At 35.4% G+C, this 22,015-nt stretch overlaps 1 protein-coding gene across 2 annotated transcripts in view; it reads left to right on the plus strand.

The window, feature by feature from the left end:
* The window catches only part of LOC148952156 (proto-oncogene tyrosine-protein kinase receptor Ret-like), a 436,938-nt gene that overhangs the window by 134,963 nt on the left and 279,960 nt on the right, over window positions 1-22,015 (plus strand). For both annotated transcript variants that reach the window (XM_089088861.1, XM_089088862.1), the window contains one exon: window positions 7,505-7,670. In XM_089088861.1, coding sequence (XP_088944987.1) covers window positions 7,505-7,670 — 166 coding nt within the window. The remainder of the gene's footprint in view (window positions 1-7,504; window positions 7,671-22,015) is intronic.

A 22,015-nucleotide genomic window follows, 5' to 3' on the forward strand; every position in this document is an offset into this window, starting at 1 on the left:
TGAAAAATTTAAAGTTCTGTTCAAAATTTTTCATAGAAGATAGAAAAAGTTATACATTCATTTGAATATTAGACATGAAGATAAGGACCATCACTTTAATTCTGAGTTTTCTCGAAGAAGTGCAAAATTTTCAAGTTCTCTTCTGAATTTTCTTAAAGAAGTAAAAAAAGTTAGCTCAATTCTGAATTTTACCAATGAAAATGAAAAAAAGCTTCCACTTCAGTTCTTAATTCCTCAAAGACATAAAAAATTCAAAGTTCTCTTCTGAATTTTACAAAAGAATCTAATTCAATTCTAATTTCTCCAGAGAAAATAAAAAGCTTACACTTCAGTTTTAAGTTCACCAAGACATAAAAAATTTAAAGTTCAGTTCTAAATTTTTCCATAGAAGATAAGAAAAGTTATACTATGATTTTGATTATTTTCATGAAGATAAAAAGTTTCACTTTAATTCTAAATTTTCTTAAATTCAATTCCAACATTTCTCAAAGAGATGAAAAAATTTTAAGTTCTGTTCCAAATATTTTTCCGGGAGAAGAAAAGTTCAATTTCTATTCTGAATTTTCTCAATGAAAATGAAATTGGAGCCGGTTGACCCTTGGGGGGCGCGGGGAGGCCGGTGGGGGGGCCGGGGGGTCAGTGGGGGGCCTGGGAGACATTTGGGGACCGGTGTAGGGGCTTTGGGACCCAATTGGTCCTTTGGGAGCTCGATGGGCCTTTGGGGGGCCCGGGGATGGCCTTTGGGGGTCTGGGTGGGCCTTTGGGGGCGCCGGTGGCTCTTTGGGAGCCCGGGGGACCTTTGAGGACCGGGGGGAGGACCTTTGGGGTCTGGGGTGCCCTTTGGGGGTCCGGGGGCCCTTTGAGGACCAGAGGACGGCCTTTGAGGGTCTGAGGAGGGCGTTTGGGGGGTTGGGGCTCTATGGGAGCTTGGGGGACCTTTGAGTACCGGGGGCTTCGTGCGGGGGGGTGGGGGGGCATCGGAACCCTTTGGGGTTGGGGTAGAGGACCTCACAACACTGTTCAAATGGAACTTGTGTATTATAACGACCACATAGTTTCATCCTCAAATTCTCTTCTAAAACCTTTCCTAAAATCTTCTTTCAAAATGTCTCTAACTGTTTCGCCGAAATAATCCCATAAAATGGATAAAACGGTTTCGCCCAAATAATCCCTAGACGTAATTTCAGCGTGTTCCTTTTGTTTGGCATCTCTGCGCTAACGCATTTCAAATTTCTAGGAAACCCTTTCCTACGTTAATCTCTTCATCACATAAATTTTCCTAGCTAAACTATTAGGGTTTCGTTAGAATATCAATTTATCTCTCCGACTTAAAGCTCCGTGAAGCCGTATTTAAAAATAGAATTTCTATCTCTTTAGACTCCCGCATAAATCCAAGATAACAAGTGATGTCAATTATAATTCCTGACACTAAAGATCAATGAAGCCCTATTTAAAAATAGAATATTAATTTTTCTCTCTGACCTAATGAACGTTTATCCCACAGACCTAAGATTAAAGAAGCCTTAATTTTTCTTAATTTCCCCTTCATGAATCAATAATTTCCCCTAGCGATTATGTAAATCAAGTTCTCAGGCCAGACTCATGACAGGACCACGTGGTTTATGGTTTTCCAAGTGAGAAAGTTCCTGTTTTTCAAATTCTCACTGAGAAAACCATAAAACAGACATGAATTCCTGTTTTTCCAAGTGAGAAAATTCCTGTTTTTCAAATTCTCACTGACAAAAACCATTAAACATCCATGAATTGCTGTTGACATCCATAAATGTGACAAAGTTCCTGTTTTTCAAATTCTCACTGACAAAAACCATTAAACATCCATGAAAAACATAAAATAAATCGACCAACACACATAACCATCCATGAAAACATACATAAATGTGACAAAAGTCCTGTTTTTCAAATTCTGATTGACAAAACCATAAACCACGTGGTTCTCGTGCCAATATATGGTGTTAAAAAAAGTTGTAGGTGGCAGCAGGGGTGAGAGGTAGGGGTTATAGGGTCACTTCTACTATCGTTAACCATTTTCATAGATTGATGTTGTTCCAAATTTATAACAAATTGCCTGAGTTAACAAGTCCTTCGGGCTTACCTTAACTGGTAATTAGTTTAACCCTTTTTTTACCACCTTCATACAATCCGATCACTAATTAGGATCATTCACATCCCTATTATTCAATCAAAATTTAATATCTTTCAAAGAGTCCAATTCGCAAATGCTATACCCTTTTTTCGCAAATAGAGTTAGCTTTTCCGCAAAATGATATAAAGTCATATGCCAATCAATTCTAGACACGATGCATTCTTAATCAAACCCGATGAGATGCCTTTAAGCTAGAGGTTATCAAAATCTTTGACAGGTTCTACTCACTCGTTTTGAATAGGTGTAGAGCATCCATAGAAGTATTACCTATATGCTTGGAGCTACTCACTCTCTTTGAAAAGGTGTAGAGCTTCTATAGAAATGTTTTCCTATAGCTTCAATAGAATTCATTAGATGCATTCTACTATTGCTGAGGTGTCTTATTGGCAATCATACACGCAGTCAGGTCCAAATTTACCAATAAGCCTGCTAGGCCCAGGCCGAAGGGCGCACAATGCCAGGGGCCACAATAAATTATCACTGAGGGATTTTTTCATAACAAAAACTGGACTGATGTGACTTAACGTCATAGTGTCTGGTGCACTCTGCCGCCGTGCTGCCTAGTCACAAAAATTTGATTTTAAAACAACAAAGAAATTCCGTGGCCACTCATAAACTGTCCAATGTCTCCCATGAATGGCAGTTGAGGGTTCGGTATCACCTCTCTCTCTTCCATTACTTTTTGCCCATCAGTTGCGCTCTGTTCAATTCTCTCATCTCTCCAAATTCTCGGGAATTTCTCCAAAATCTCGCCAAAACGGAGTGGCAAAACGCTTGGGCCAAGAAGCATATTAATTTTAAATCCGGCTCTGTACACAGTGTCTTTTGCTTTAGTTTTAAAGCAACATTTAGTTTTAGATAGTAATGGATCACTTGCATAATTGTGGGGGATTGACATACCCAATATCCAGAGAGATATAGTTGCTGGACCGTTCTACTATGCTCAACAAAAGGCTTAAAATTTGACTGGATGTGTTTGGAAAATAAATGGGCTTGAAAGAAGGGCTGTTTACCCTCCAATCTCTTTTTACTCTTAAAAAGGGCACTAGTACTTTTAAATTTCGATCGAATTAGCTCCTTTAAAAGTTTCAATGATATTTCTAGCTATTATAGAACGGCACTGCCTAAGATATTGTTTACATGCCCCTTTGAAAACCTGCATGTATATAGTTTTTTCATGTAAATGAAACTACCCTTAAATATTCCCTAAAATTTTCACCTTAATACCTTTGTGTCATGAGTTACAATAACTGTAGTGGTAGCATTAATAGTATACTCATAGTGCCTTCTGGCTCAAAATCCGCTACAACTTACCCTTAAAAGTCTGACTTAATATTCTAAGCCGTTCTTGTGATATTGCCTTGTCAGCTTTTTGAAAATCCAGATGCTCATAGATTGTTTTGATTTAGTTCAACATCCACCACCTAAATATTCCTTAAAAGCTTCACCTTAACACTCTTAGCTTGTGTTGGAGCAATAGTTGTAGTAGCAGTAGTAGCATTATGCGCATAACACCTTTGGTTTCTTCAACATCCCCTTCAAAACACTCTGAAAGTTTCAAGTTAATACCATCAACCGTTTCTGAAGGATTTCTGATACGCCCTCTTGATAACCAGTGTGGGCATAGTGTGTTTCGATTTAGTTCCATACTGTTTTAATACATTGAAAATTTTTCACCTTAAAACCCTTAGTGTTAATAGCAGTAGTACTAGTAGCAGCAATATAGTAGCAATAGAATTAATAGCAGTAGCCTTAGCTTTAGTGGCAGTAGTAATAGTAGAAGTAGTAATAATGGTAGCAGGGAAGTAGTAGTATGAGACTGGATCTTTCAACAATGCTGAACAAAATAGCTCTATTAAAATTTTGATCGGACGTGTTTTGGAGAATGATAGACTTGGGGGGGGGGGAATGGTTGCCCTGCATGCACTGTTGGCTCTTAAAAAGGGCAATAGAACTTCCGACTTCCAATCAAATAAGTCATTCCAGAAATACTTTATATGTCCCAGGGTATTACTTACAACCCTTGACCCTGGGATCTGGAGGGTTGTGTCCACCCTGTAAGAATTGTTATTTTCTCTTTGGACTATCGTAAACAAAATGGCTGTCTCACAGTTTTGATCGAATGCGTTTGGGGAAAAGAGGATGTCAGTAAGGGGGGGGGGGGGGGGGGTGGGGGGGCTAATTGTACTCCATCATTTTTGACTCTTAAAAGGGAACTAGAACTAACAACTTCCAATGAAATGAGCTTTCTCTAATGTTCAAACGGCCACTTATTCCATAAATACTTTATATGCTCCTGGGGCATAATTAACAACCCTTGCCCTCAGACTCTGGGGGGTTGTGTCAACCCCAAAGGCCTCGTTGTGTGATCTTTGGACTATTTTTTGAACAAATGGCTGTCTCAAAATTTTTGTCAGATGCATTTCGGGAAAATATGACGTATAGAAGGGGATACCTGTCCTCTGATCACTTTGATTCTTAAAAAGGGCGCTAGAACTTCTGATTACCAATCAAATGAGCCCACTCTGAAGTTTATATGACCACTATTTCTATGAAAAATTTATATGCTCCCAGGGCACAACTTAAAACCCTTGCCCTGAGGGCTGTGGGGGGGGGTGTCATCTTCAAAGACATAATTTCCGGGCCTTTCAACTACGTTGAACAAAACGGTTATCACAAAGTTGTGATTGGATGTGTTTGGTGAAATAAGGGTATTTTTTTTGGGGGGGGGGGCTGTTTACCCTCCTATGACTTTTGACTATTACAAAGGATTCTAGCCCTTACAATTCCCTATCGAATGAGCTCCTTCTAAATTTTCTACGACAACTCCTTCTATAAAAAGCGCCCTGGTCTAAAAAAGAAAAGAAAAAAAGATGATCTATCAATGCTGCCTATGATATATCAATGGTTGTTTGACAATTAATCTTTTCTGCAGATTATGATGAAAGTGATCTTTTTTGTCAAAATACGTAATGTGCGGTTGTCGACAATCCAAAAGCCAACACTTAAAAAGACGTTATGTGACAATCTTCGTGACTATGGAAGAGCCGTGCACTTAACACTTTTTGGCCTGCAAAACTGGTGGAAATTTGGTTATGACACGTTTTGAGTGGATTATAAGGCTGAGAATATCCGAGAACGAAGGAGGACACGTGCATTCTGATTAAACCAATCGGTCAGGCGTGGCTGATTTCAGTTTAGTCGATATGTAACTCATTTACGACCGATATGATTGCCAAATAACGCCTTTTGTTTTTTCACAGCCAAAATCTGTAAAAAGGGAAAAGTTATTTAGTAACAATGGCACCATTTCCCAAAATGTTAGGGCACAGCTATTTTTAAATGAAGAAACAAAAGAAATTTTTGAACAAACACACCCATAACAGGGATAGCAGTGACACAGCCTCCCTGCCCACTGCAATTTGATACCACTTTTTAGCAAACTGGTTGACTAATCCAAAATTCGGAATTTTCCTTATATATACAGTCAAATATATTAGCCACCTTTTTCACTTAGAAAAAGTTCCGTATATAAAGTTTGGCTAATGAAATTTTCTTTATGAAAAGATGAAATATGTAGGCTATCACCTCTGATACCCCTAAAGGTCATATCTAGCTTTTTCAGTCTTTTAAAATAATTGCCAAAAATTGTATAGAGCACAGTATATATAATAGTGGTATTAAACTGTGATATAGAGCTTCATTCAAACCTAATTATATAAACCTAATTATATAAACTGTGGTATAGAGCTTCATTCAAAGAAGAGCTGCAATCAACAGGGCAGTGTACGTTCATCATGTTACAATCCTTTTGATCTCAAGGATCCTCACCTTGAGAACAGCTAGGCAAACAGGTTTGGGAAATTATCTCAAAAGTGTAAAATTGTTAGATAGAACCCTTAAGTGTAATAGCAATGATAAGACTTGACCATCTGGTAGCATTCCAGATTTATTTATTTTAGAACAACATTATACTGAGGCAGGCTGGTTTTCCTCCGAATGTCACCCAGAGAATATTTTTAATTCAAAAATTGTTTAAAGTTGTTAAGTTTTTGGTACCTCTTCTAAAAAAGAACATTATTAACAAAATCCTACTCTATCAAACAAAGCTAAATATATTTTAATTAAAATCCTTCCGTGAAAGTTACTTGTTCACTTCCTCATCTTTATCCCCCATTTGAGTTTTATAATTATGTAAGAATTTTACAACCATTAAGTAACATTATTTAAAAAGCAAAGTTTAGAACTAAAATGTTTCAATTTTCAAGGGTACTTCTTCCTCTGGTTATTCAGTTGCTATTTACTCTTTTGTCTGATAACGATGATTTATCGTTTGTGCTTTTCAGCGTGTCGTGTTCATAGCCCTTTAAGGCTAAAATTACTATTGCTTTAAAGTCATTCACAATGTGTGCTATTTCACTCTGGAATGAAATCTTTCATTCCAGTTTTCATTCAATACTAGTTTTAATTGATCTTTTAATACTATCTAAAAAAGCTGTCAATTTCTTGACTTATTCTTTTCAAAATTCTGCTCCCTCTATTTGTTCTTTGTCGCCCTTTTATATTTTCCGCTTCCTCTCTTCGTCTCTATCGCTGTCCCTTTCCTTTGTCTTCAAGATTTTATTTTTAAATATGAAACCTTTGTTGTTTGGTTGTTTTGTTCAGCATAAGCTTGCTTCTAGGGTGATAATTTTTCTTGTATTGTTTAATTTGTTCTGAATCTGTTTAGTACAATAAATCGATAGATTTATTTATGTATAGTTGATGAATTACGTATTAATGTAGTTCCAAGGAAAAGACTATTGTACTTCGTCAGCAACATAGGAAACTTAAATGCAATTTTTTTTTTTGTCCTGGCGCACCCTGTAGAGCGTAAGATTTTGGTACATCAGTGTGAATTTTATCGATCAACTATTGAAATCGGTGTCAAAATTATGGTAAATTAAACGTCGGATAAAGTTTTGGTTAGGTTTAAAGGAAACAAATAGGATTTTTCAGTAGATATCTAGGTTTAGTCTGAAGGAGAAAAATGCGTTGCACGCAACTCTCAAGCACACGTTTGGTACTTATATTCCCAAGATATTTGTAATCAGCTATTCGATTTAATCTGAAACCTCGCTCAGATAACTCTACCCCCCAGATCACTATTTTGTCAGATTTTCAGCTTTGGTCCACAGATTATTAGTGTTTATTAATACAATTTCAAGGTATTTAAGCTTTGTTGTTATTTCTGGATTTCTTTGCATTCAGAACATTTTTTTTTTTTATTGGGCTACCCATGTTCTTTTCCTATTGACTTTATATGGCTTAAGTGTTCTTTTTTGTATTTTTTTGCTAAAGCATGGTTCACACTACATCAATATTCCATATGATGATTCGTCGGCTTCATCCAGTGACTTTTTGGTTACAATTGTACCAATAGCAAACTTAAACTTGAACCAAACTTTCAGAATAAAACAAAAATTTTGGGAGAAGGCCCACAAAGGAAAATCTTCTTTATCCTTAGGTAAGTATATTTTTGTGCCTTTCTTACAATGGTGGAATGGGAAGTTAAATTAAATTGTTCCACTCTAAATCCTCAAAATTGTGGAATTTTCATCTTTTATCTGTTTAAACTTTCTGTGTAATATTTTAATAAATCAATGAGATGTGGGTTAGAGGCATTTATTAGCTTTTAGTAGAGTTATGAGGTAGCTGTTATGGTGGAACCTCATTTTTAAAAAAATATGCATATTTTCAAAGCCAAGACAATCCTCTTTAGAAAAAGAAATATACATGCAATACATTTTAGCTATGAGCTGCACTAGAGTGGGGTTAACTGTCAGTTATTTCAATAGCTTACGGATATATGCACACACACACACAAATCAGTTTCTCATCTAAAAATAGTAGAAAAAGGAGGTTTATTATTATAATTCGTTTGTAGCATAATTTTCTGGTTAGAAATACTTCGGCGATACTACCTCGCATTGGAAGCTAAAAATTGTTTAAGCTAGCAGTACATTAAATGCTGTCAATTAATTTCAACGCATCATGGACCGACCGAATTCTAAAAACTAAGCAGTTCTTGGTAACGAACTTTCAGTAAGGACTTACTTGTGCTAATAGTAATTGAAACTAAGAAGAAAGGAGTTTTAATAGCAATAAATGACCTACTTCAAAGGAATAAGATTTTTCTGGTGATTCTAAGTATATAATTTTAAATTTAAGGCTACGCATCAAAGCTCTGAGCCTGAGAAAATTTGTCTGATTTTTAAAAAGAAACAAAAGAGCCCGGAAAGAGCTAGTGATCATGGTGAAAGTTAAGTCATCAAATTCAGCATATTAGAGAATCCTAGTGTGGAGATTTTAAGCCCTTGTCAACAAAAGGCGAAATTTTGCTTTTTTTGCGCGAAGGATGGTCAAACAGCCATATTTATTTGTTTGTTTTTTCCAGAAATGATCAATCAAACCAACGGCCCTAGTGAATCAGAAGAATGCTCATTTAAATGAATTTTGGGATGATGCCCTTTTTTTGTAGTAAAAAAGATTGTACCACAGTAAAGTGGCATTTTCTGAATTTTTTTGACACAACTTAAGCCAAACAATTTTGTCCCAAAGAGGGTGAAAAATCTATCAACTGAAAATTTTTAGATAGCCTGTCGATTTGAAATTACCGAAAAGTTGTGTACTGAGCATCCCAGTTTCAGAGGAAGTAATGCTGCGTGGTGGTACATTTGTTCCTAAGGATGTTCATAGTTCACAAAAAAAAAGGTTCATAAAGACGGCTATTTCTTTAAAGCTCCATTAACTAAGTTCATTCATTTGAGGCTTGACAAAAGTGTGTGCAATGAAGCATAATTGTGAATCAACTAATATGGAAGATTGTGGGAAGATCTTTGTGCAAGTTCAGGGTTGGGTAGCGTGCTTGAAGGCACAAGAAGTGCCCTTGTATTCCGAAATTTTTTAACCCTCCATAAAATTTCAGACAAATATAGAAGGAGGGTCATATTTAGTCTTCAGTCTCCCTTCATTCGAGAGAATGTTTTGTCTAAGCTCTTGTTTTAGAATTTTTTTACCTGTGTGCCATAAAAGATGGTATTCTTATGCTTAACGGTGGAAATGGTGCTTAGGTGGGGGCATCGTGAGTGTCACCATGATATTTCCCAGGAGGGGGTAAGTTCTAGTTTGTTTTTTAATTCTAATGTTTAAATTTCATTGTCTCCTTACTGTGCAGGACATTGACGCCTTACCCCTCCCCCACCCCCTTCTTTACGGTGTCCATGGGAGACAGCACTATAGAAAAAAGATTTGATGGAAGCAGTCATATTGAAAACCATGAAAATGATGACCCTTTATTCATTTTGATATTTCAGACCCTCCCTCCAATAAAATATTTGAAGGGGTGTACTTTTCATGGGATTGTTGTTATCGTCGAAGTGTTCTTGCATAAATATTTTAACAATAGTATTTTAGTTCGCTTGTTCCTAGTGCTGCTGAACTCGAGGCAAACTCAACTTCTAACATAAATGAAAAAAATTACAGCGCATCTGGTCGGTCGTAAATGTATGAACTTAGATGTTTGTGATCTTAAAAAAATTAATAGGTACAATGGATGAATTCCTGTATAGCGGAGCCCATTGATAATGCATTCTGGGATAACAGCCTTGAAGTGGGGTGATCCAAGGATTTCAGCAACAGTGGCATTGACTATCATTTCGCACGTGTTTCGCCTCATAAAATCTGCAAGTTCTCGATTGTGGTACGCTTTAATCGTGGTTGCAGCGTTAGCTACAACCTAGTAAGGGACGACCTTGTCCTAGTAATATCCATCAGACAGAAACAGTGGTTATCTTATTATATTAAACAACGAACTATAGCAACAGTAATTTTATATAAAAGACCGAGGTTATTCGGAAGAATATTTCCGTGGAGGATGTTTCTTTGGGGTAAGAGACATTGCTATGAAGGGGGCGTCGGATTTCCAAGCATTATTTAAAAAATGATCAGAAATTAAATTAAAAAAAAACAAGTTTTTTCAACTGAAAGTAAGAAGCAACGTTAGAACTTAAAACGAACAGAAATGATTACGCATATGATGGAGTTCTCCCCTAAGTCAATACCTCGCTCTTTACGCTACAGTTTTTTTTAGTGCTTTCAAAAGAGCTAACTATTCTAATTAAACGTCCTTTTTGATTCAGAGGTTTGTGAATTAAATAAAATTTTAACTTTTGACGTAAAGAGCGTGGTATTGACTAAGGGGAGAACCCCCTTATATACGTAATAACATATACGTAATAAATAAAAAAACATAAAAAAAACAAGCGATACGGCTCAATAGTAATCGAAACTTTTAAAAACTGAATTTTGATGTCAATAAATGTATCAAAAGAATGGGCTTATAATGCTGATTCTAAGTATATAAATTTTGTTAAGTTTAGTATTACTCATCAAAGGCTACGAGCCTGAGAAAATTTACCTGATTTTTTAAAGAGGGGGAAACATCCCCTAAAAGTGAAAGAATTTTAATGAAAATCACACCGTCAGATTCAGCGTATCAGAAAACCCTATAACATAGGTTTCAAGCTCATATGTGCAAAAATATGCAACTTTTGTATTTTTTGCCAGAAGAAAAATATACGAATATAGAAGTTCGTTACGTAAGTTGATTTGTAAATTACGTCAGAACCAAATTTAGAGACAGCCATTTAGCAAAAGAAAAATAAAATTTTTATGCAAATTCTGTTTACTTATTCAATGACGGTGAGCCAAAATAAAAGCTGCATTAACTAAAAAACGATCAGAAATTAAATAAATAAAAAACAAGTTTTTTAAACTGAAAGTAAGGAGCGAGATAAAACATAAAACGAACAGACATTAGTCCGTAGATGAAAGGAGGTGTCCCCTCCTCAATGCTGTGCTCTTTACGCTAAAGTTTTTTATTGTTTAAAAAAAATAGATTTGTGAGAGTCAAACATTAGCGTAAAGAGCGAAGCGCTGAGGAGGGGACAGCCCCTTTCATATACGGAATAATTTCTGTTCATTTTAAGTTTTAATGTCGCCCCTTACTTTCAGTTTAAAAAAACTTGTTTTTTTTATTTAATAATTGTAAGAGACGAGCCTCAGAGAATCAGGCAGCTAAGTAACTTCTGTATATGCTGTTGTTTGTTCTTCACTGGGTTTCAAATAACTCTACAGCCTTGATACTGATGAAACTAACAAACTCTCTGTTTATAATTAACTGTGCCGATCCTTTACATTAATATTTCAGCTATCTATACAATCTTGATATAGGTGAAAGTTACATAATACACACATATAATGATTTTCAAGCCAATGGAGTTCCTTGCTATTCAAGCCTAGGCGCTGTAAGTTTCCTAAATAGGGGTTTCGGACAAGGCGATTCTAATAGTAAACTTTGTATTTCGATCTGACTCTTTTTCTAGGAGTTATGGGCTACTGTATTTTTTAGTATGGGGTGTGATCGTCTCTTGCTAGACGATCAAACTTTAATGTAATAAATGGGGATCAAAGGATATGGTAGCGCTTCTCTCGTATTTCAGAGAGTTCTGGATCAAAGAGTTTGTAATACAAAAATTTAAGTAAAGAGCGATCATTGTAAATAGAAGCTAAAATCTTAAATAGATTTTATCAAAATATATGCAAACAACAAAATATGTTATTTGTGCTAATTCTAAATAAAAAAGTATTTTAGTTTTAGAATTGCTCATCTTAAGCTATGATTACATTTATATATACATAATCCTAGAAATTGAACTTTTCTAAAAAGAAGTTTGTTCTTTATGTAGATTTTGCAATGAAACTGAACATGTATGAGAACCCTAAAGAAACTCTCAACATAAGACGAAGTCTTTCATTCTTTAGAGAAGGAAGACCGCGCATGTGACCATCCATAATCCTTAGTTGTAGATTGTGAACGAATGGGAACTGTTACATTAAGAGTTCTAGTGCCTTTTTAGCAACAAAGGAGATCCCGCCTCAGTAAATTGCGACAGGGAGAATCAGAAAGGGTCATAAATATTTTGGAAAATTGTAATCCTGTGGTTGTTTGGCCTGCAAACAAGATCTACATAGATAACGATTTTGACAGCGTTTAGAGCTTTAATTTTGGAAAAAATTCATATGAGTGACGTAGCATGTATGAGCACATTTCAAGAGAATTAATTATATTACCCCCCCCCCCCCCCAGGAGTGACTGTATAGTTTTTATATCTATGACGCATGAAACATTACAAAAAGAACATAGCCACGTATGAAATACCAAGTGTGATGAGTCTATTAACAAAAGGCGTTTTAAGCACTTTCATAATGCCTAGAAGACAAATCATAACCTAGACCATTAAATGTGACAAGAAAAATCCGGGAAGCTAAGGTAAAAATTATTAAAAAATGTCTGAATTAATTGTAATTTCCTGTGATTTTTGGCCTGCAAACACGGTCTACATAGATATTGAGTTTGAGAAAATATGTTTAGAGCTTTAATTTTGGAAAAAATTCATATGAGCACATTTCAAGAGAATTAATAATATCATCCCCCCCCCAGCGGTGATCGTATCGTTTTTATATCTATGACGCATGCAACATTACAAAAGGAATATAGCTAAGCATGAAATACACGGTGTAATGAGTCTATTAACTTAAAACTGCGTTTTAAGCAGTTTCTTGTGCCTAGAAGACACATTAACAACTTAGACCATCAAATGTGACAAGAACAATCCGAGTTGCTAAGTTCAAATGTATTAGAAAATGTCTGAATTAATGATAAACAAAAATTAAGAACAAAGAAATATACAGCTAAAAAATTTGCGTTAATGACAATTACAATGAGTCAAAAACAAAAGTGAAGAACTTTACATATCCGATTAGAAGATAAGCGGCAGCAAGAATTAAAACGAATCAAAAATAAAAGTGACGAACAAAGGAATATGCGGTTACCAGACATACGACAGCGAGGAGCAGAACGACTTAAAAATGTAAGTTAACAACAAAGAAATATGCGGTTAAAAGATATGCCACAGCAAGAACAAAGAAATATGCGGTTAGAAGATACCAGGAAGTGAAAATTACAAGTGACACCGAGAATCAGAACGTGTCAAAAATGAAGTGACAAGTCATTGGGACCCTTCAACGTTATATTGTTTCCCTGTGGAGCCCTCCATTTTCTCGAGGAAAGCATAGCGAACACAGGTGATTTAGTCTGAGGTTGCTACTTACGAAGAGAATCAATTTATGCAAGCCTGTCGCGTGCCGAGTGCCGGGGACCGGCTTCTAAATTGGTTACATAGTTTTTTTTTAAACTGGCATATTGACATTTTTGGCCCCAAAACGGTATAAATAGGTCACAGCTTTAAGGAAGAATTTATATTTTTCCCAGGGTGGTTTTATCAAACCTTTAGTGACGCCATGACATCAAGAACAGGCTCACATTGCCTGCGGTTAGAAGACAAGCGGCAATGAGAACCAATATATAAAAGCCTGCCGCGTAGCCGCGCTGGAGTCCTGCCTCAAACTCGGCTACAAAGTTGTTTTTTTTTTCTTAAAACTGTCATATTAAAAATTGTAGCCACAACCGATCTAAAGCAGTCACAACTTTAAAAAAGAATTTGTATTTTTCCCAGGGTGGTTGGATCGAACTCATGGGGACGCCGTGACATCAAGAAGAGGTTGCGGCTGGAAGACAAGCGATAATGAGAATAAATACATACAAGTCTGTCGCTTAGCCCTGCCGGAGCCTAGCGGAGTAGCCACCGGACCCCGTCCTTACCTTTGACTTTTTTCCATGCCTTTAGCTGTTTGGGCTCATTCAAAATCATGTGAAATTTTCTCATGACGTCATAGGTACCAAGAAACTTCCCTTTACAGACGCAAAAGTAACACGTTCCTTATTCAATTGTAATTTTATGAAATATCTAAATTACGCAGTAGCAAAATTATCGCGTTGATCTTTAGTTTTAAGTCACATTTTCGTTTGCAATTTAATGTGATTTTTAGCTGTTTCTTGTTCCATGCCTTTTTCTTTACCTGTTCAGAGTCATATGTCATCTTGTGTATTTTACACGTGTGATAGATAATAAATGTTTATTTATCCTTCTCATTTATTAATCACACACGCTAGACTAACGCTCTCCTTCATTCCAATGTAATTTTTTTTTCTAACCACTTACGCACGTTAAACTAACACATTCCTTCATTCCATTGTAATTTTGATTTGTCTACCTAACTCTTTCTTGTTCCATGTATTTTTCTTTAGCTGTTCAGAGAAGTGTGTCATCTTGAAGTGTGTCAATTTTGCAAGAAAAGACCACTGTTTGGGGGGGGGGGGCAATGACATAGTTTATGCTCTTTAAACATATATATGTATATATATATATATATATATATATATATATATATATATATATATATATATATATATATATATATATATATATATATATATATATTTTTTTTTTTCTTCAAAAAATGCGGCTCTAAACGAATTTTCTCAGACTCTTGACTTATCTAGATCGTTTTTTTTTTCAGGCCAGAAAATCTCAGTATGTCTATTTAAAAAAAAAAAAAAAAAAAAAAAAAAAAATTAAATTTTTTTAAATAGAAAAGGTGTAAATACATGAATACATAGACGGTTGCTCATTTAAAGGCTGTTGTCCCATTAATTTGTAAAGGTTGTTTTGACGTTGGTTTATATCATCCTCCACTTCTTTTATTTTCATGTAAACTTTGACATGGTTCTTTGTGTCCCATAATATTTCTTCTAAGAGACCCATCAGATTACTGTACATCCCATAACTTGAAGGATGCACAAGGCGTCCATCAACAGCTTCATCTGGGTCAAGAAAGTGCAGTTGGCCATATGAAGGTAGTTGAAAATCACCCTCATGTGGTTTATGATGTATGTGCCGCTCAATCAATTTTGTGATATTTTGTCCAGCATATAAACCAATTTTCGATGCGTTAAGAAAGTTGCAACCTCCCCCCACCCCCGAAAAAAAATCCCTTTTTATACCCAACCCCAAAAAAATCCTGGATATGACCTTGTTCACATTTCTGGTCACTCAAACCGATCTGAATCGGTCAAAACTTTAAGTGAGATTTAATATTTTTTTCCCAGGATGGTTGTATCGAAACAATGGTGACGTCATGACATCAAGAAGAAGTTCACATTTTCTACCGCTACAAGCGACAATGAGAATCAATATATACAAGTCCGCCGCGTAGCCATGCTCGGGCCCGGTAATGTATATATATATATATATATATATATATATATATATATATATATATATATATATATATATATATATATATATATATATATATATATATAAGTAGAAAAGGGGGTGCTAGTCCCGTACGAACACCATATATGGGCATGGAATCCCCAGGGAGAATGATTGCATAATCGAAGTGGATCAATAAGCTAAATTTCCAAAGGTCAATTTATTTGATGTTCTTGTTGTTTTGGCCAAGTGCACGCTCGGGCGAATGTCAAGGTGTCCAGGAATAGGAAATAGTTAGATCACGTGTTTCCTTCTCAGCCAATCAGCGAGTCGGTTACATCTCCTTTCTCAGCCAATCAGAGGCTTGTTCAAATATGATTTTCCTCGTTACATAGCTATTCATCCTTTAGATTTTGTATATAACTGGAATGCATTGTGATTAAATTATCAGAAATTACTTTGACATAGTTGGAAGAACAATAATAGATAGTTTTGATGATCTTGAAGTATTGGCAACCTCAATTTACCATGTAAGTTCTGTTTTAGTACATGTTTTATTTTCAAAATAAAATTATTTTGCTTGGTCACCCTCCAGTATATCTAAGTCCCCCCTCCCCCCCCCCAAACACCACCATGCTATTTTTATACTCGCTATTAAACATAAAATATTTTCTTTTTACCCTCAAAACCTAACCCCTCCCCCACTTTTTTACAACGATAATTCTCGCAATAGAAATAATTGTCTTTTCAATAAATTCTTGCTTTTCTGTATTTTGATTTAAAGTGTTCCACTGACTTCTGTCAATTTTTAAGGCATTATGCCGCTCTGTCTTGACATAATACTCCGCTCGAGGTTATAATGAGTTTGTCCCCTTTTCCTGTATGTTTACTATAGCGGCGGCCAAGTCGAAGGAACTGTTTCTCCGTCAAATTAAAACACTTTCAGACAATTGCAATAATTAAGCGCATGCCTATGCAATCTCTATTTGCTGGAGAACCGGTGAAACGGGTTATTTTCAAATTAAGGTCAAACTAGATATTTTGGATATTGCTGAAAGGGGGAGGGAGGGGGCAATGGGATGGAGGGGCAAATGCGTGAAAACTATGGTTTTTAACTTTGATATGCAAGGCTAGAAAGAAAAAGTCTATAGGAGTTGTATGAAGCTTATATTATGCGTAAATTGAATAACATTTTAAACTATGTTTGTGAAATTTAGGCCTATAGAATTGTAAAATGAAAAAAAACTGTTTATACGCATGAAAAGTAAGGGGGGGGATTCGTTGTGTAGACATGTACACCATTTGACAAGAAAACTAATGTGTAAATATATACGTTGCGTCTCTAGGCATGTTTTTTTTCAAGCTTTCTTTCGATAAAGTTTCTTTTATATTCCCAGGAGGGGGGGCGTGAAAACTATGGTTTTTAACGTTGAAATGGAAGGCCAGAAGGAAAAAGTCTATAGGAGATGCAAAAAGATTATATTATGCGTCAATTGAATTCAATTTTAACCTATGTTTTCGTAATTTAGTCCTATAGGATTGTAAAATGAAAACAAAACTATTTCTACGCATAAAAAGTAAGGGGGGGGGGGTTCGTTTTGTATACATTGACACCATTTTAAAAAAAAACTAATGTTAAAATTTCTGCGTTGCGTCTCTATACATGTTTTAATTTTTTTCAAGCTTTCTTTCGATAAAGTTTCTTTTATATTCCCAGGAGGGGGGGGGTGAAAACTATGGTTTGTAACTTTGATGTGCAAGGCAAGAAATAAAAGCCTTTAGGAGTTGCTTATATTATACGTAAATTGAATAGCATTTTAACCTATGTTTGCAAAATTAGGCCTATAGGATTGTAAAATCAAAAACAAAACTGTGTCTACGTATGAAAAGTAAGAGGGGGGGGGGTTCGTTGTGTAGACATGTACACCATTTGACAAAAAAATTAATGCGTAAATATATGCGTTGCGTCTCTAGGCACGTTTTTAATGTTTTTTCAAGCTTTCTTTCGATAGTTTAGTTTATAGACCCAGGAGGGGGGGAGGTGAAATCGATGGTTTTAAACTTTGAAATGGAAGGCCAGAAGGAAAAGTCTTTTAGGAGTTGCATTAAGCTTATATTATAAGTAAATTGAATAACATTTTAACCTATGTTTGCAAAATTTTGGCCTATAGGATGCTGGGTTAACGATCTTTTTTTTTATTTAACTTAAAGCCTATAGACTGGAACGTTTAATTTTTGTCTAAATGGTAAAAAATAGAAACATTGATTTCTATCCTAAGTCTACAGACTTTTTTCTCTTATTTTCTGGCAAATTATGAAGAATATATGCCCCCTCCATCTAAGGAAGTGAGAGAGGAGAAGGCATTCCCTGCGAGACCATCCATTATTAAGCATGCTTGCCCTTTCACGACCCCAAAACAAGTTTTGACTTCCCAAGTTTCATCTGTGCAGGCAACAATGCAGCCTGGCAGAAAATTAAAGAGAGAGTGGGCGACTTCTTTCCACGGACCTTTAAGACCTGTCCCGCCTACACAAGAGCGTTATGTTACCGCACTGTTCATCCTCCAAGACGCGCTACCCAGGCCATCTGGCACCGAAGTGCAGCCAGGATTTGCAAATGTGAGTATTTTTACCTCTAGTTATAGAAATATATATCTATTTCTTCCAATGTTTTTTTTAGTCTTTTCTTTTTCGCTATTTTTCAACACTGTACAAGTGTCTCTCAGAGATATTTAAAAAAAATTTATTTTCTCTATAGTCCTACACCCATTGTTTTAAATTTCTCTGGTCCCCCTCCCTCGGAGATATCTAAATATAATGTTGTTGTTTTTTTTGCAAAGAAACCGCTCTTTTTCTAATCTTTCCAATTTTCTCTGTTCCCCCCATTGTAGGCATCTTCGCTATTTTCAACCTTATAACAATATTTCTAGCTAATTTTCTAGTTTACTGCTTTCTCACCGTTTGAAACTCAAAATGCTATTTTTTGCCGTGAATATTATAGTTTTAATTTTTGGAATAAGGCTCCGCACATACATATAAATAGATCTGTTTCACCCCTTTTCCTGTTTTGTTCTATCATTAGCGGTTAGTTTTGTTCTATCATTAGCGGTTAGTGGTTAGGCCAAGTCTAGGCTTTCAATGCTTTTTACGTAATTCTGTGTTTATTTCTGAAAATAGCGGAATTGTCTACAAAATTAGCGATAGATATTTAGGACATTGGAATTCTATGTAAGAGTGAAACAAGTTACACCCCCCAAAAATAATATTTTCTATTTATGACATTGCTGAAAATGGGGGAGGGAGTTTGTTTTTTTTCTCTATCAAATTAAAACGGTTTTATGCAGACCATTTAACTAATTAAGCCCAGGTCTATGCAATCTCTCTTTGATGGAGATCCGGAGAAACGAGTTATTTTCAAATTAAGGTCTAACAATATATATAGGACATTGCTGAACGGGGGGCGGGGGGACATGCCTCAATTCTATCACCACCAAAGTGAAAAAAAACAAAAAAAATTGTTTCTTCACGCGTTAATGAATGGGTATGGGAACCGGGAATTCGCTAAGAAAAAGATAGCTTTTTGCGCCATGGCGGCCCAGAAGCGCCGATGGGCCCAAGAAGCGCTGCGGGAAGCGCCGCGATGGTCGGCTCGGAGGGGGAGCATTAAATATTGGAAATTGAGGGGGGTGGAGTGGTTTGAACAAAATCAAATTTTGGTACTCTATGTAAAGCGGGGTTTTAGATTTTTGTTAAGTTGGATTTTCTTTCAGTTGAATTAACCAAATGCTACTATGTGCATACTGCTACTACTACTAAGCGCGTTTTAAATAATATCTAAATAATAATAATCCAAATTTTAACAGTAGGGATGATTTGAACACTTTGAAAAGAAGCTATTTTTTCAATTATAGGTTGCATTGGTCCCATACTCGTCGTCATCATCATCATCATCATCCTCATCAGTTGGAGAAGGAGAGGAGCTCTCCAACAATTTAACATTTTTGAATATATATATATATATATATATATATATATATATATATATATATATATATATATATATATATATATATATATATATATATATATATATATATATATATATATATATATATATATATATATATATATATATATATATATATATATATATATATATATATATATATATATATATATATATATATATACATATATAAGTAGAAAAGGGGGTGCTAGTCCCGTAAGAACACCAAATATGGGCATGGAATCCCCAGGGAGAATGATTGCATAATCAAAGTGGGTCAATGACCTAAATTTCCAAAGGTTGATTTATTTGTTGTTGTTGTTTTGGCCAAGTGCACGCTTGAGGCGAATGTCAGGTTCCAGGAATAGGAAACAGTTAGATCATGTGTTTCCTTCTCAGCTAATCCGCGGGTCAGTTAAATCTGCTTTCTCAGCCAATCAGATGCTTGTTCAAATATGGTTTGCCTCGTTACATAGCAATTCACCCATTAGATTGTGTATATAACTGGAATGCATTGTGATTAAATTATAAGAAATTACTGTGACATAGTTGGAAGAACAATAATAGATAGTGTTGATGATCTTGAAGAATTGGCAACCTCAATTTACCATGTAAGTTCTGTTTTAGTACATTTTTATTTTCAAAATAAAATTATTTTCCTTGGTCACCCTCCAGTATATCTAAGTCCCCCCTCCCCCCCCCAAACACCACCATGCTATTTTTATACTCGCTAGAAAACATAAAATATGTTCTTTTTACCCTCAAAACCTAACCCCTCCCCCACTTTTTCACAACGATAATTCTCGGAATAGAAATAATTTTCTTTTCGATACATTTTGGCTTTTCTCGATTTTGATTTAAAGTGTCCACTGACTTCTGTCAATTCTTAAGGCATTAGGCCACTCTATTTTGACATAATGCTCTGCTCGAGGTTATAATGAGTTTTTCCCCCTTTTCCTGTGTGTTTACAATAGCGGCAGCCAAGTCGCAGGAACTGTTTCTCCTTCAAATTAAAACACTTTCCGACAATTGCAATAATTATGCGCAGGCCTATGCAATCTCTATTTGGAGAACCGGTGAAACGGATTATTTTCAAATTAAGGTCTAACAATATATTTAGGACATTATGTAAAGGGGGGAGGGGGCAATGGGAGGGAGGGGCAAATGCATGAAAACTATGGTTTTTAACGTTGATATGCAAGGCTAGAAAGAAAGTCTATAGGAGTTGCATGAATATTATATTATTATTAAATCGAATAGCATTTTAAAATCTATTTGCGAAATTTAGTCCTATAGGATTGTAAAATGAAAACAAAACTGTTTCTTCGCATGAAAAGTAAGGGGGGGGATTCGTTGTGTAGACATGTACACCATTTGACAAGAAAACTAATGTGTAAATATATGCGTTGCGTCTCTAGGCATGTTTCAATTTTTTTTCAAGCTTTCTTTCGATAAAGTTTCTTTTATATTCCCAGGAAGGGGGGGGTGGCGTGAAAAACTATGGTTTTTAACTTTGATATGCAAGGCTATAAAGAAAAGTCTTTAGGAGTTGCATGAAGCTTATATTATTCGTAAATTGAATAGCATTTTAACCTATGTTTGCAAAATTTAGGCCTATGGGATTGTAAAATGAAAAAAAAAACTGTTTCTACGCATGAAAAGTAAGGGGGGGTTCGTTGTGTAGACATGTACACCATTTGACAAGAAAACTAATGTGTAAATATATGCGTTGCGTCTCTAGGCTTGTTTTTTTTTCAAGCTTTCTTTCGATAAAGTTTCTTTTATATTCCCAGGAGGGGGGGCGTGAAAAACTATGGTTTTTAACTTTGATATGCAAGGCTAGAAAGAAAAGTCTTTAGGAGTTGCATTAAGATTATATTATTCGTAAATTGAATACAATTTTAACATATATTTTCGAAATTTTGTCCTATAGGATTTCAAAATGAAAACAAAACTATTCCTACGTATGACCATAAAGGGGGGGGATTCGTTGTGTTTAAATATAAAACCATTGACAAAAAAACTAATGTTAAAATATATAAATTGCGTCTCTAGGCACGTTTTTAATTTTTTTCAAGCTTTCTTTCGATAAAGTTTCTTTTATATTCCCTGGAGGGGGGGGCGTGAAAAACTGTGGTTTTTAACTTTGATATTTAAGGCCATAAAGAAAAAGTACATAGGAGTTGCATGAATCTTATATTATTCGTCAATTGAATAGAATTTTAACATATGTTTTACAATATTAGCCCTAGGGGATATAAATATTAAAAACAAACCTAATTCTACTCAGGAACAGTAAGGGGGGGGGGTTCGTTTTGTATACATATACACCAGTTTACAAAAAAACTAATGTGTAAAAATATGCATTGCGCCTCTATGCACTGTGTTAATTTTTTTTTCAAGCTTTCTTTCGATAGTTTCTTTTATATTCCCAGGAAGGGGGGGGGGGTGAAAACTATGGTTTTTAACTTTGATATGCAAGGCTAGAAAGAAAAGTCTTTAGGAGTTGATTATATTATACGTAAATTGAATAGCATTTTAACCTATGTTTGCAAAATTTTGGCCTATAGGATGCTGGATTAACGATCTTTTTTCATTTAACTTAAAGCCTATAGACTGGAACAT

Source organism: Artemia sp. Qi Xiang Cuo, chromosome 5 (genome assembly GCF_049724085.1).
Source record: "Artemia sp. Qi Xiang Cuo chromosome 5, ASM4972408v1, whole genome shotgun sequence".
Taxonomy (NCBI): Eukaryota; Metazoa; Arthropoda; class Branchiopoda; order Anostraca; family Artemiidae; genus Artemia; species Artemia sp. Qi Xiang Cuo.